We start from the raw sequence: 15248 nt of genomic DNA, 5'->3' as shown, positions 1-15248 counted from the left end.
ATTATTGAAGTTATTCCCTTCTTTCTGATGGACATAGCCACTTAGTAGTGAACCACGTTAAAACTTGTGTTATTTTGTGTGTTTGTCTTAATTTGCTTTCAGCTGTTATGTTTTGTTTATATTTTTCTCTGCTTGTTTAAATTAACAAGAGCAGCTCTGAAGTCATTTTTTAGAAGCTAAATTAGGATTTTCAGTTCAATAAAAGATCAAAAGAGTTACCACTTACTGAGAAGTCCAACATTTGGAGTCTAGTAGTTCCATTATTATGCCAAGGATGACGACTGTTTTCCTCATTGGTTGTAGGGGCCGCAACGACAACACTCCTTTCAGCTATAAGCTGAAGACGTAGTTATGGGTTTGGAAATGAGCTATTTCCTGCTCTCTCTATGTTAACAGTGATAGAATGGATATCACACAGTAATCATTTTGTAGGCCGAATGATCCTTGCAATGCCTAAGGCTTGATGGTTTTAATCCTTAATAGAACAAAGCAAGGAATCTTTATTTAGAATTTTGGAAATAAAGTAGAAAGGCTCTCAGGTCGCATGTCCAAATAGACTAGAAAATTTCTCTCTATCTCTATATAGTTAGTATTAACCTGACATAAACATGCAGACTCTGATGAATATAGTATTGACGCTAATGGAAAATATAGTATTACAAATTTTTTTCAGTTGTGTGGCAAAAAAAATATTTCATCTACAAGAGCAATGCTCCTCTCCTCTCAATTCTCCCACTATAGTGCCCATGAGTGGCATTTTGTTTCCCTTGCTCTCCTTTCCGCAATGAGTTTTTCTTTTTCATCTTGCTCTCCCCACCTCAATGGCATTTTTTACTTTACTCCCTTCCTAGTTTGTGGCATTCATAATCGATGCTATCACATTTCAACTCATGCTACTAAACGCATTTTCACCTTCTTTCCATTATATAGTTATTTTTAGATTTTTTTGGAAAGATACATGTCATAATTACTCTATGCTTCCCATTTGTTATTTGCAGTTACAAGAGATAAAAGTAGAAATATAATAAAGATAAGAAGCAATGCAATTATATTTAACAAAATGAAATTCTAATTTAAAGACTGTATAAGTAATTATTTCCGAGGATTGTGATAATTAAGAGTATTTCTTCATTGTCAATCAAAAATGTAATTTCCATAAATATGAAAGCAACCTCATAATCACCTGGTTTCTTTTGAAACTTGTACTCCCAAGCAAACTTCAAGCCACAAATCATATATATAAGAAAATTTGGAATTATGAAATGTGACAAATGATATTGAAGATTCACAAAACAACATCTATTCATATGTATCAAGAGAATGAGTACATAGATTTGGTATTGATTTATTCTCCTTTTCTCATCATCCCTCAAGATATTAATCATAAAGACATATGATACATTCACTAAAATATTCACTAAAATATTAAAATATGCCTTCTTCTTTTTCAATATTAATCCAAATATAAAATCATTGTAATAGGATCATTCTACTTGATTATTACAATCTCATACTTCGTTAGAAAAATATTTAAAACTATTATTCAACATCGTATTATATTCCTTTTTAATTCTTCGAAATATTAGATATATATAGACAGAGAGACCATTAAACATGAGATTTTATTTTCACAATTTAGCAAAAACAAATCAAGGCATTTATTCTAGTCACAAGCACAAAAGAAAGTAAACAAACTGAAAAAACATGCTCAAGCTAAGAGAGGAAAGAAAAGAGAAAACATTATTATGTAGGCGGTGAAAGATGAAGGGTGGTCGACGATGAGGGGTAGAAGAAACCAACTAATCAGGGATTTTTAAGCGCAGCTTTGAGCAGCTCGATGGTGTGTGTGTCTGTCTTGAATGATTTGGCCAGAACGTTATCGGGGATACCGGTTGTAAAGAGAGTAGAAGGGAGCAAAACGGTGCCTGCATTGGCGCTTCCGAAGGCAGAAACAGCCATGGCCTCGACCTTGTTATCCGTATTCAGTTGGTAATGGAAGAGTCCTTTGGGAAATACAAATACCTCCCCTTTAGTGAGGCTCTGCGTGAACAGCTTTCCCGTGGTGTCGATCACACCAACGAGGAGGCATCCTTCCACAAGAAACAGAAGTTCTGAAGCGCGGGGGTGAGTGTGAGGAGGGTTCAGTCCGCCCGCCGGGAACTGCAGAACCGCCATTGACACGCCCAGCCCGTTCAACGCCGGAAACTCTGCCGCCACCGCCTTTGACACTTTTACCGCCTTCTGTCCTGCTAAATTGTTGTTGCTCACATTTCGGAATCCCGTGAAAGTGAAGAAATCCCCAGTCAATTTTTGCAGTAAGTTTGATTTCATCTATCAAGAGTGCTAACCTACTAAACACCCTTTTCTTTATTTCATTACAATAATGGTATATAAAATCACAAAACTTTGATGCATGGTAATTTGAACAACCCTCTCCAAAATGAGAGTGTAGGGTCTCAAAAAGGAGTATGCCAATGAAGGGAAACTTGCCCTTCAGTTATATAGTGAAAAGCCTTAACCAAAACCCAAATGTGATACCTCATATGCTTCCATTTTAAAAACAATCATACAAGAAAATTTGAAAGACAATAAAACATGGCTTTCCCTTCGTAAAATCAGCAACCCAAACATCATAAAGTATATGTCAAATTACCATTTTAAAACCAAACATATAATTATCTTTAGAGGTATTACAATGGAAAAATAGCTAACGAAGGCTTGCTCACCACCCAACCATATTGGCATCATGGTGCCTCATGTGCACTAAACAAACCCCTGAGTGAGAAAACTAATATGACTCCAAGTTAGATTCATGGAGTCTCCTCATATGGTACCAATGACCAAGGATACTTATCCGTCACAATTTCACATGACCAATTTTACTCTTTCCAAAATAAAAAATAAACTATGCAATCTATCTAATCTTACAACACACAAATAAGAATGGCAAAGGGAGTAACAAAGACTTATCTCTCTCTAAATTTAGGCATATATATCTCCATCTCCTCATACAAGTACTCCTCTCTAATCTCTCTTCCTTTCTCCGACACCTACAAATGTTCTCCAAAAAAGGAGAAGTGCGTAACAACCCATTCTCTCTTGGAAAACCCAATATAAGGTGGATTAACTTGGAATACTTGGATGAAGAGGTGACACTTGTCACCTTTTCATCCTTTCTTCCATGAGGTATTTTCCTCATTTAAGGTAGGGGACAAAAACTAGTACACCCCATTACCGAAGTCTTCACTCATAGATGAGGTATGGGGGATGGGGTTGTACCCTCAACTCATGTCTATCCTCCAAATTTGTCACTCATCTTAATGAGTACTTTTGGATAGTAAAATCAAGTCCTAGAGCATTTATTGCATGTCCAATAGGCTCTCACCTCAAGGGTATAGAGCCTAGGGGTTTATTTTTGTAATTAAAACATGGAAATTGACTCAAAATCACACATTAAAGACCCACAATGCTAAACCTCATTAACACACCTATATAAAATAATAAAAACCTCATTTCCTTCATAGTAGAAAATGTTTAAACTTATAACTTCTCTTAGAGGAAATTTGATTTGGAATAGATGTTTATTCCATAGTCCTCATTACTTTCTTGCACATAGTCAACACATTCACAAACATGGTTAGACCTCACTAATAAGTCATATAATTTGATATAAATTTATTTCATCAAGTTTACTAGGTAATATCAAGCATATTTCCATAAAATAATCTCATTTATAATCACTTAATCTATCTAACCATTTATTGAGGAAAATCATGTAATAGTTTAGGGTTGTATTGGCTTTACAAAAGGCGGGATGTTACAAAGCCCTTCTCCACCTTCATACAAGAGGATCCCACCTCAATAAGAATAGAAGAGGGAGACACCACAAGGTAGAAGGGCCTCACTCAATCCATCCCCACCTCAAAGTAGCTAAATACAAGAAGAGCCATTTTAAAATAAATTCCAACCTCTCCCACAAGGCAATTCACCACCTCCATAAGGGACGCCACCACCTCAATAGAAACTAAAAAAGAGGAAGAAACGAGCCAAACATGAGCCTTAGCCCCAACAAGATTCCCAACCTCAATAGGAGAAGATTCCACCTCGATAGGATCTACATGGAGAAGACCCAACAAAAGAGCAACATGAGACCACTTGACACGAAAGAAACCTAAAGAGCATTGGGCTCTAACAAGGCCAAAAACCATGGGGGCTTCACTGACTAGGCAATATTATATCACGTGCATTTAAATTGGGGGGTTTAATATCCCAAAAATGAGGGTGCAATATATTGCTCGTCAGTGAGAATAGGGTGGTTTTTAATTCCATCTATGAAAAAAACAATATTTGGTGAAAATAGGGGGGCTTTTAATTCAGGCCATGTATTGGGAGGGGGTGACAAAAAAGGAGTTTAGGGCAATATTTTTGAAAATAGGGGGTTTATTTAGTATGCCATGAATGCATGTGCTACAAAACAGGCTCACTAAGTGAAGCCCATGTGCCAAGAGCAACGTCAAAACAAGAAACTTCCCAAAACCAAAAATATGGAAAACAAAAATCTATGATGTGTCCTTGAAAATTAGCACCAACACACTAACCAAAAAGGGGTTTGAGAAGGTAGAAAAATCAAAATCACAAACCTTTTATGGAATCAACTAAAGGCTATCCCCAAACATGATAGAGAACATTGCAAACTCACCAAACTAGGACCAAGCCCTAGTAAAACATCAACTAGAACCAAAAAGAAAAAAAAGAAATAGTTGGCTTCAAAGAAGAGGCCCAACAATGAAGCCAACCTATGAGTAAGAATGTGAAATCACAACATCAATAAAAATGGAAGTCAAACAAAGAAAACCCTAGCAGGGACTATCACCAAAGGAGAAACACTCAACTCTAGTTAGGTCAGACTCACCAGAGAAATATATGAGATCAACTGGAGTAGGATACCCAAAATGACATAGTAAAAAATATGATCCCCAACACCATAGGAAACCAAATATTTTTCCTAAAAGACCAAAAAATAATCCACTAGAAGAGGATAAACCCCACCTCCCTGTGGACTCACCAAATCTACCTTGATAGCCTTGAAGAAAATAATAACCACCACCAATACAAGAGGAAGGATTAGGCCAAAAGGAAAGGAAAGTGAAACATCACAAACTATAGACATAGAAAGGAACACCATAAGAAATAGGGGAAGATCAACCCACGTCTTGCATGTACACCCATTAGAATAAAAAATTTTCCTAGAAGATATAGAAGAATAAAGAATCTACATAAGGCCAGATCACCAAACAAGGTAGATCACCAAACACTTCTCAGTAACACCTATATCCAATCCCAAAGGTAGATCAAACTTCCTAGAGATGAAGAGAGAATGGCAACCAGTCGAAGGAGGATCATTGAGAAAAGTCAGAGCGGGCTCATAGATCAATCGCATCCTCTTCATCACTAGAATCCCCCTCATCTCACATAAGTACACCTTCATTTGCCTCCAATCCTAGAAACCTTAGCTCCATTTCAAATGCTCCCACTTCTGCTCAACCGCTTCAAGATTAAGAGTAATATAATTGTTTCTCTTATACAGTATTTTTTAAGTGTTTCAACCTTCATTAAAATTTTGTTTAAGTTATTTATATTTTCTTTTATGAAAATGGCATACTCTTATTTATATATAACTTAAAAAATATGGTTTATTTAATTAAAGTTTTATTATATGAATTTAAGTTTGTTACGTTAAAATTAGACCAAGGTTCAAACATTAGTACCTATGAGCCTATTTTGTATGGAGTAGATACTACTTGATTTATGTTTGTTGATCTAATCTGGTTGATTTTATTCTCTAAATGTAGATATGGGGGTCTAAATCATAAGGAAAAACCATGAAACTAAGCAACTCTACAAAAAAGAATGGCTCTTTGATATTGACCTTGCAATGAATTTTGGATAAACAAGGGTAAAAAGCATAAGAAAATTAGATTCACTACCCCCAATGTAATCAAACAAAATAAACACTAGGTAGTTTGAGTGTATTTTAGTTGAGGTGTATTTTAGTGCATTTTACTTGAATTACTTATTTGTACAACCTACCTTAAGTAATTTAATCTTGGATTCAAATGGAAGAGAAATTGAGGAAATTATTTCATCTAAATAGTATCTATTTAAATATTTTAAATTTTAAATAATCCTAATTAAATAATGATACTCTATTTCCATTATTATATGAATAAAAACTGTATTTTGTCTTAGATTTGGCAGTGTGTGATTTTATATTTTTTACCCATAAATTTTTAAACTTTTGGTTAGTAGTAGATCTTTATTGATTCCCTTCCTTTTTTTGTCATGGCTTCTCTGAGTTTCTTAACCTCTGTGGCGAGGTTCTTCACTTTTAAAATTACCCGACCACCTGGCATGCTTAGGGGAGTCTGTAGAAAGTTAGTGTCATTAGAAAGTTAGACTTGCGATTGTCTTTAAAAGAGTTCGATGGTTCTGAACTTGCCCGATCTTCGGACACTCCAATATCTTTATATTGTGTAAAAGTTGGGCTTCTCTAAATTTTTGAAGGACACCTCCGATTTATTAAAAAAAATAACCAAGACATTCATGATGATGTAATTTTAGGCTTACTCAATACCCTCTTGGGGTGGTAGCATGAGTGATGGTAAAGATAGGTCATGCTTGGGCACTGCTGAAATTAAATAAACCTATCAAGTCAATAAAAATAACTACTTCTTGTCAGTACACTTTCTGCCTCATCAACTGCCACATCATGCACTACTTCTAGGGGAGAAATCAAGGGAAGATTTAAAAATTACCTTCATTAATAACAATTAAGCAACTAAGGACACGAAAAAGGTGGTGGCATGCGTTACTACATTTGATGCTGTCATTTATGCAAAAAAAATTAAAGATAGCTAAAAAGAGGAAATTCCCACGATTTGCTTGTATCGGAATGGTTTTGCCTCATGATGGCGAGCTGCCATTTCAGAATCTAGATTTGAATTGGTTAGAGAAAGAGAAAGAGGATATAGTTTGACAGTTACAGTCTTTTACATGGAAAGCACAAATAGATTTCAGTGAATATAGGAAGGTCGCCGCTATATTAGAATACATTGCAGAGCAAGCTGAAAAATAACAAACAATGCTTGCATGACAAGATCGCAACAAGAAGGAACTTAGAGAATTGCATTCAACAAGATGTTTCTTAAAGCTAAGAAAGGCCCTTTGGTACAACCGGATGTTGAGGAACTGCAGGAATATATCATCATTCATATATTTGTAGTTCTCCCTTTGACATTGATTGAAGAAGAGGAAATAGTGGAAGAGATTGACAAACAGATTGCAGAACGACACCTGACACTTGATGTTGGAGCCTGAGTTTGGTGACTTTATAGCCTTGTGGTTTTGTGATGTGATTTAGACTTTGTTTCTTAGTGAACCCTTTTCTAGTTTGAGAACAGTCACATTCAAGACCTTTATCTCTAACGAAACCATTTCTTGAAATGGAAAAGACTTGGGATTTATAGTTATAAATAACTTGATTAGTGGATCTTTAGGGATCTTTTGGGAAAACTTTTTTTTACTCTTAAGAGAAAAAACTTCTTTAAGTATATTTCTGCTTTTACTGTTTTAAATATAGAAAAATTGCTGGTGGCTTTCAAATATTCATAATCTTTAAATTATGATGTGTGGGTGCTTTTTGTTGTTTTGAATGGTTATTAGTGGGTGGATTTTTATTTGAGATGGTGGATGATTTGAATTTTTTGTTGTTGCAAGAATATCATCTATGAATAATATTTTGTGGTGATCTGGTTGGTTCAAGATCCGAAAAATCTAAAATATTTTTTTGTATTTTATGAATGACTTTACAAATCTTTCTGGTTAAAAGCTCTTTCCTTATTTTCTTTTGGGTTAAAAATATTCTAGTTAATTCTTATCCATTGAATATTATATGAAGGTAGTTGCCACCTTGTAAAATAAGTAGAGAATCAGTTAGTAGATAGTTTGTTTAGACTGATTCAACTGTGGTTACATTTGTCACCTTTGTGGGTGTGAGAATATAGAGTTAGGTGATAAATCTATTAACCAACAAATTTTTGGTGACTCTCCTAGGAATGAAACTAGAATATTCATGAAAACTGGTGGTTCTGGTTGCTAAACTAGTGCATTCTTGTCTTTGAAAATATTTTAGAGTCTTCTGGGAAGTAGACTAGCAATTATGCTTGTTTATTGACTTAGAGGAGGGTTCCAAGCTAGGCCTAAGTTAATAGATGTTTAACATTTGAAGGAGGATGTTAGTCAATTATTGTCTCACCCTGAGAATACTTTTGGGGAAGAAATTAATGGAAATTAAGATATCTTGTTGAGGATTACATAGGTGTGTCATTATTAAGAGATGCATATAGTAGATACATCCAATTAAACTATTTTGAGAAAAGGTGCCAGTTAGATTTCATCTAAAGAGACACGAGAATCATCCTTTCCTGATTCTTCTACTCTGATAAGAAGTTTCAAAGCTACGTGGTTGGAATCGTCCATGCCGAACACCCAAGAGAAAAAGTATACCTGATCGGAAGTGTAAAGGTCGAGTCATTTCGACATGCACATCAGTTGACCTTGGAGAGCTATCACGCGATATCTCTAAAGAAGAGATGACATCAAAAGAATTCAAAAGGGCTTATGTTTCATGTTGGCTCTAGCAAGGTTTTGAAGGTGACTTTTGATGTGGTATAATCTATGATAAAGGTCACATCATTGAGGTTGAAGTAGAAAATTTCATAAGCATTTCCCATGGGGTTGAAAAGAAGGAAACATTGCCTCAAGTCTCCCTCTAAGATGAGATCCTGTATGTAAGGGAAGATGAAGTCATCTAGAGATTTGATCCTATGCTATTGGAATATGATTTCAAATGTCATCATGTATAATATGCATAGGCTTTTTTCTAACTTTGGGTAAGCCAAAAAAAGATTCTCTTTCTAATGGCCCTCTAATTGACTTAGGTGCCTTTGTGCGAAGCATAGCACCTAGGGAACATCTCCTCTCCTCTTCTAAAGAGAAGTCCTCGACCCAGTGGATAGAAATTGAATGGAATCCTTTAAATCCCCTGTATTACCCTATGAAATCTTATGAGGATTCTCAGGTTAGGGATAACCCTCTTTTTGTAGTGATAGATCCTCAACTGATTAAGCAGCTATTATCCCTCCATAATTCTAATGAACCTGAGATTGTGTATCCTTGAGGATAGTTCAAATGATGATGAGTTCAGCTCTTCATGTTGGTACATTGAAAAAGGGAAGTAGAGATGTCCATTTTCTGAGTCCAAACCCCAAGGCCCTTGTTGATGATTATTTGTCTATTAATGAATTCACTGTTAAATCCCCCATTGTTGAGAATCTTGAGCCATTGCCAAGTAAACTCTACATGTTGGGCCATAATAGCTATGTTGATATCTTGAATCAGAACTGGGAGGTATATAATCTGAGACAAAATGTATTGGTTAAATCTTTCCACAAGGATCATTGTTAGTCACCACAAGAAAGTCATGAAGAGGTAATGGGTCTGGTCCCAGGGATCTATCATGAAGAGTGGTCAACTATTTAGGCATGAATGCATCTACAAGAAACTTTTATGTAGTTGTAAAAGGAAGCTTGGCTTTGGAGTCATCATTGAACGTTGTTCATCTTTCCTCATGTCATCTGTTTGAAGCCCTCTATTCCACACAGGTATATATTTCTCCTTGCCCATAAATGGTTTCGCTTGAATAGAGTTGCACTCCTTTAATATAAGACCCTTATGGCCGTGTATATATATTTAGGTCCTATTTTGGTGTGCTTTCCATTTTGTCTTGTTAGTTTTGAGTTTATGCCTAGTTGCTCCTCCACCCTAGCACCAAGCAATACCCTTTCCTTCTTTACGCCCGACTCTGTTACCCAATTTTTCATGCACTGGTCTAAGTTATGGAGTTCTTTGCATCCTGCTAGTCCTAGTCCCCATTCAGAGCCTATATGTTATCCATAAATTTTTAAAATTTTGGTAAGGCATAGATCTTTATTGATTCCCCTCCTTTTTACCCTTGTCGCTACTTTTTTGAGTTTCTTAACCTCTGTCGTGGGGTTCTTCACTTTTAGAAATACTTAACCACCTGATAGGCTTAGGGGAGTTTGTTGGAATTCGACATCATTAGAAAGTAGGACTTGTGGTTATCTTTAACATAGTTCGATGGTTGTGAACTTGCTCGATCTTCTAACCCTCCGATATCTTAATATTATGTAAAAGTTGGGCTTCTCTAAATTTTTGAAGGACACCTTTGATTTCAAAAAAAAAACAAGGACATTCTTGATGATGTAATTCTAGGCTTTCTATGTACCCTATTGGGGTGACAACACAAGTGATGGTAAAGATAGGTCATGCTTGGGCGTCACTGAAATTAAATAAATCTGTCAAGTCAATAAGAATAACTGATTCCTGCCGCCACTCTTTTTGCCTCATCAACTGCCATGCCATGCACTACTTCCAAGGAAAAAATCAAGGAAAGATTTACAAAGTACCATCATTAATGGAAATTAAGCAACTAAGGACATGAAAAAAGGTGGCGACATGCGTTACTACATTTGATGCTGTCATTTTTGCAGAAAACATTATAGATGGCTAAAAAGAGGAAATTGTCATGATTCGCCCATATCAAAATGGTTTTTTCCTCATGACGGTGAGCTGCCATTTCACAATCTAGATTTGAAATGGCTAGAGAAAGAGAAGGAGGATATAGTTTGACGATTATGGTCTTTTGCATGGAAAGCATGAACAAATTTTAGTGAATATAAGAAGACCATCGCTCTATTAAGTAAAATTATCGAGCAAGCTGAAAATCACGAACAACACTTGCAAGATGAGCTCGCAACACAAAGGAACCTAGATAATCGCATTCAACAAGATGGTGCTTATAGATAAGAAAGGCCCTCTGGTGCAACAAAATGTTGAGAAACTGTAGGAAGATATCATCATGGACTTGACTAACTTTTTCCGAGCTATTGTACTTGATGAAGAAGAATTTACATATCTCCTTTTGACATTGATTGAAGAAGAGGAAATAGCAGAAAAGATTGACAAATAGATTGTGGAATGACATCCGACACCCAATGTTGAAGCCAGAGTCTGGTGACTTTATAGACTTGTGGTTTTGTGATGTGATTTAGACTTTTTTGCTTAGTGGACCCTTTTCTGTTTTGAGAATAGTCACATTCAAGGCCATTATCTCTAAAGAAACTATTTCTTGAAATGGAAAATAATTGGGGTTTATAATTATAAATAAGTTGATTAGTGGATCTTTAGGGATCTTTTGGGAAAAATTTGTTTTACTCTTAAGAGAAAAAACTTCTTTTAGTATATTTTTGTTTTACTATTTTAAATATAGAAAAACTGCTGGTGGCTTTCAGATATTTATAATCTTTGAATTATGATGTGTGGATGCTTTCTGATCTTTTGAATGGTTATCAGTGGGTTGATTTTTCTTTGCGATGGTGAATGATTTAAATTTTTTGTTGCTACAAGAATATCATTTGTGAATGATATTTTGTGGTGATTTGGTTGATTCAAAATCTGAAACATCTAAAATATTGTTTTGTAATCTATGCATGCCTTTACAAATCTTTCTGGTTAAAACCTCTTTCCTCATTTTCTTTCAAGTTAAAAGCATTCTGGTTAGTTCTTATTTAATGAATTATATATGAAGGTAGCTGCCACCTTGTAAAATAAGTAGAGAATCAGTCAAAAGATAGTTTGTTTAGACTGTTTCAACTGTGGTTACATTTGTCACCTATGTGGGCGTGAGAATATAGAGCTAGGTGATAAATCTGTTAATCAACAATATTGTGATAAAACTTTGAATAAGATCATTAAGTATGTACACTATCTATCTATATATATATATATATATATTTATTTATTTGATAATTCATAGATGAAGTGATATTTTTAGCTTTTCCCTGGAGCTAAGAACCAGTCAAGTAGACTCAAACCCAAGACATTCCATGTAGGAGGCTCGCAGCTAACCACTATGTTGTGCAGTCATCCCCTCTAAAGATATTAATTATTTAAATTTTATAAATTTGCATCAAACCATAGGTTAATGATTCTATATTCTGACTTATTAGGCTTAATCATGATTCAAAACAAAATAAACCTAAGAAATAGTTAGGATGAATCAAGTAAAGTTACATGTGACTCTATAGCTAAATCGAACCAAATTCTTGTAATCATAAATGAGACCAAGCAAATATTGGGTGTTTTAGAACAAGAAGTTAGATAACCTAATGATAAAAAAGGAGGTGAGAAATGAAACCAAGGATATGTTGAGCATGAAGGATATAGTAACTCGTCAAAATACCAAGTGAATCAGTGAGAGTTGCTAAGAAACATGGATGCAAGGAAATGACCACTTTTACTAAACCCATATCAATCCCATGAGTTAATAATAGAATGACTATATATCTTATTCCTGTCAACTTATTGACCTAACCATAGGATTAACTAAATCAATAATTCCTATTTACTAAGAAGCATATCATAGCATGATTCTAACTTAGTTATCTCATACATGAATATATTCATAAGATTAACAAGTTTCTATCACACAATAATTAATATACTACAAGCATCACAATTTTCAACATTGCTTAATTTAAGCTCACACAATATCATATAGGGGAGAGGGACTAGTAATCATTAGGGCTAACTTCATCCACATGTAGCTGTTACATGGAATATCTAAGACCTTTAAAAAAAGAAGTAAAATGGAAACTTATCTAGCTACAACTAAGGTTATGAGGTGTGACTCATCATGCAACTCATTAAATAGCACGTCTAGTATGGAGTTTCATAAAAAATTGCTTTTTAAAGATTCAACCAAAACTTAATCTAAAAATGCCTAGTAGTTAAACAAGAAAATATCATTTATTGTTACTAAAATATCATATTTTTATTTAAAATATAACTTACATGCAACATAAATGGACCAAAAACATATTAGTAACCATAAATCTTTGTTATCTCTAACTTTTAAATCCAACATAAATGGACCAATAGTTGAATGCAAAAAAACTATTTCTTGTTATAGAAAAAACACATTATTGTATAAAATACAACTTATATCCAACACAAATGGACCAATAATTAAACACTAAAATGTTTTGAAAATTCTTCACATTTCATGGAGAAAACAATGTATTTTTTGTGCTCGCCTTTTATATTTGTGAGAGGACAATTTATTAATATGAAATTCTCCAATGCATATGGATTGTTACCCAATAGTTGTACACATATGAATACTATTTTTTCTCTATGACAACATTAATTGTTTAAGTAAGTATTTTATATTATTAAATGAGCATCTTATTTAATAAATGACACACTTATAGTGGATAGTTATGAATTTCAAACAAAAAATTATTTATTTCACTTGTTAATGAACATATATATGTTGTTTTTATATAACATTTGCAGGTTCTTATGTCTTCAAGTATAGGTCCATTTTGACCATCATTTGGTTATTTCTTTAATAACATGTGGAGTATTTATTTATAATATATAGTATAAATTTGTGGTAAGATTGGATATTATAAGCACAATTTCTATAACAAATATTGGACCCTGTACAACTATTGGCCCCTCTCCCCTAATATATCTTAGTATAAAAGAAAAGAAGAATCCTCATGCCTATAATATAGCTACCACGCAATACCGATTCCTTCCTCCAATTAAGCTAGCTATACAACATATCCATTAGCATAGAAATTCCCAAGCCTTCAATAATAGAAACTAGCCTATTCCATCACAACAATTGAACTATTTCCTTCTCTCAATGAAGACAAATAAAAAAAAGAACAATAGGAAAAATTACAAGAGATTATGGAGATAAAAAGATGAGATGTGATGAAACAAGATGATCAATGCTCCAAGATAGATCCTCTATTTAAATATAAGTTTGAGAGACTTAATACTATAATTAAGTTCTTTGAATTGCCACTACTCTCCCTCTTATCACTACCACTAAGCCATGTAGTTTCTCTTCTAATTACAAAGATGACATATATAAATAGTCCTATAAAATATTACTATGAATCATCCTTATATATTATGCTTAGTCAAATATGATTAACTAACATAAACATTACCTAAAAAACTTAGACTTATATCCTAATTACTACATGTACCTATCGACCAAACCTTCCTGTGCTTATTAGCATTGTGAAATGGGTCAATCCTTGGAGAAAGTGTCGATTCCCATTAAGTGCATCACCTTAGAAAGTGGTGGTGGTTGGGGGGGGGGGGGGTGTGGGGGTTGATGTGCTCATTGTACTTCTTAATACAATTCTTGCATTGCATGAAAAAGAGGGAGAGTTGGTAGTTTAACCACCGCACCACCCTGCATTGGAGTAGGCTATGCCACCTTTCATGGTGGGTGCTATATATGTATGTACATAATGTATACATAAATATAAATACACACACACACACACACACACACACACACGCATATATATATATATATATATATATATATATACATACATACATACATACATACATACATACATACACACACATATATATATACACATACACACACGCACACGCACACGCACGCACACACACACACACACACACACACACACACACACACACACACATTCATATTTAAATCAAAACATACAAGACATCACAAATTATCACCGACTGGACAGAAGGCAACTTACCACTACCCAGCTAATTTAACTCAGCCTGACCAACTAGGTTGTGAGTGTGCAATAGTTCTATAAGGAACATATATAAGATTACCTAACCAAATCCCTCTCCTGAGTGATAATCTTCCTCTCATCCAAAGGCTTGTTCATTTCCTACATCCAACTTAGCACATCACAATAGTAGTCAGATGCTATCAAAACATGTATGTATGTATGTATGTATCATATTCCAAATATCATATTGATTGCACAATCATTCACTTGATTCCTAATCAAGATATATATATATTCAAAACATATTCATGCATTAAATAATTTTAACTAAAATGAGTAACAATAAATAGTAATATCACAATGGGGTGTAACATGTTTGTTTTATGATAACAAGATTGGTGTTTTATTGCTTCAAGAAACCAAAATTAGAGATAAGTTTTCGCTCAAGTTGTTGATAGACTTTGGCCTTATACTTAGTTTTGTTGTACTTCATCCAAAGGGGCTTCTGGATGGATT

General features: G+C 34.4%; 1 protein-coding gene across 1 annotated transcript; it reads right to left on the bottom strand.

Moving 5' to 3' along the window:
* Positions 1–1803: 1803 nt before the first annotated feature.
* LOC131858933 (germin-like protein 9-3) lies at positions 1804–2331 on the bottom strand. The gene has a single exon (XM_059212421.1). It carries the CDS (start codon positions 2329–2331, stop codon positions 1804–1806), a length of 528 nt encoding a protein of 175 aa, XP_059068404.1.
* Between the last annotated feature and the right edge of the window lie 12917 nt (positions 2332–15248).

The sequence above is a fragment of the Cryptomeria japonica genome, chromosome 10 (genome assembly GCF_030272615.1).
Source record: "Cryptomeria japonica chromosome 10, Sugi_1.0, whole genome shotgun sequence".
In the NCBI taxonomy this organism is placed as follows: Eukaryota; Viridiplantae; Streptophyta; class Pinopsida; order Cupressales; family Cupressaceae; genus Cryptomeria; species Cryptomeria japonica.
The sequence above is the reverse complement of the archived record's forward strand: the minus strand, read 5'-3'. Positions and strand labels throughout refer to the sequence as shown.

Bases quoted from the DNA above. Each gene is read 5' to 3' on its own strand.
- LOC131858933 (XM_059212421.1), bottom strand. From the start codon at position 2,331: ATGAAATCAAACTTACTGCAAAAATTGACTGGGGATTTCTTCACTTTC.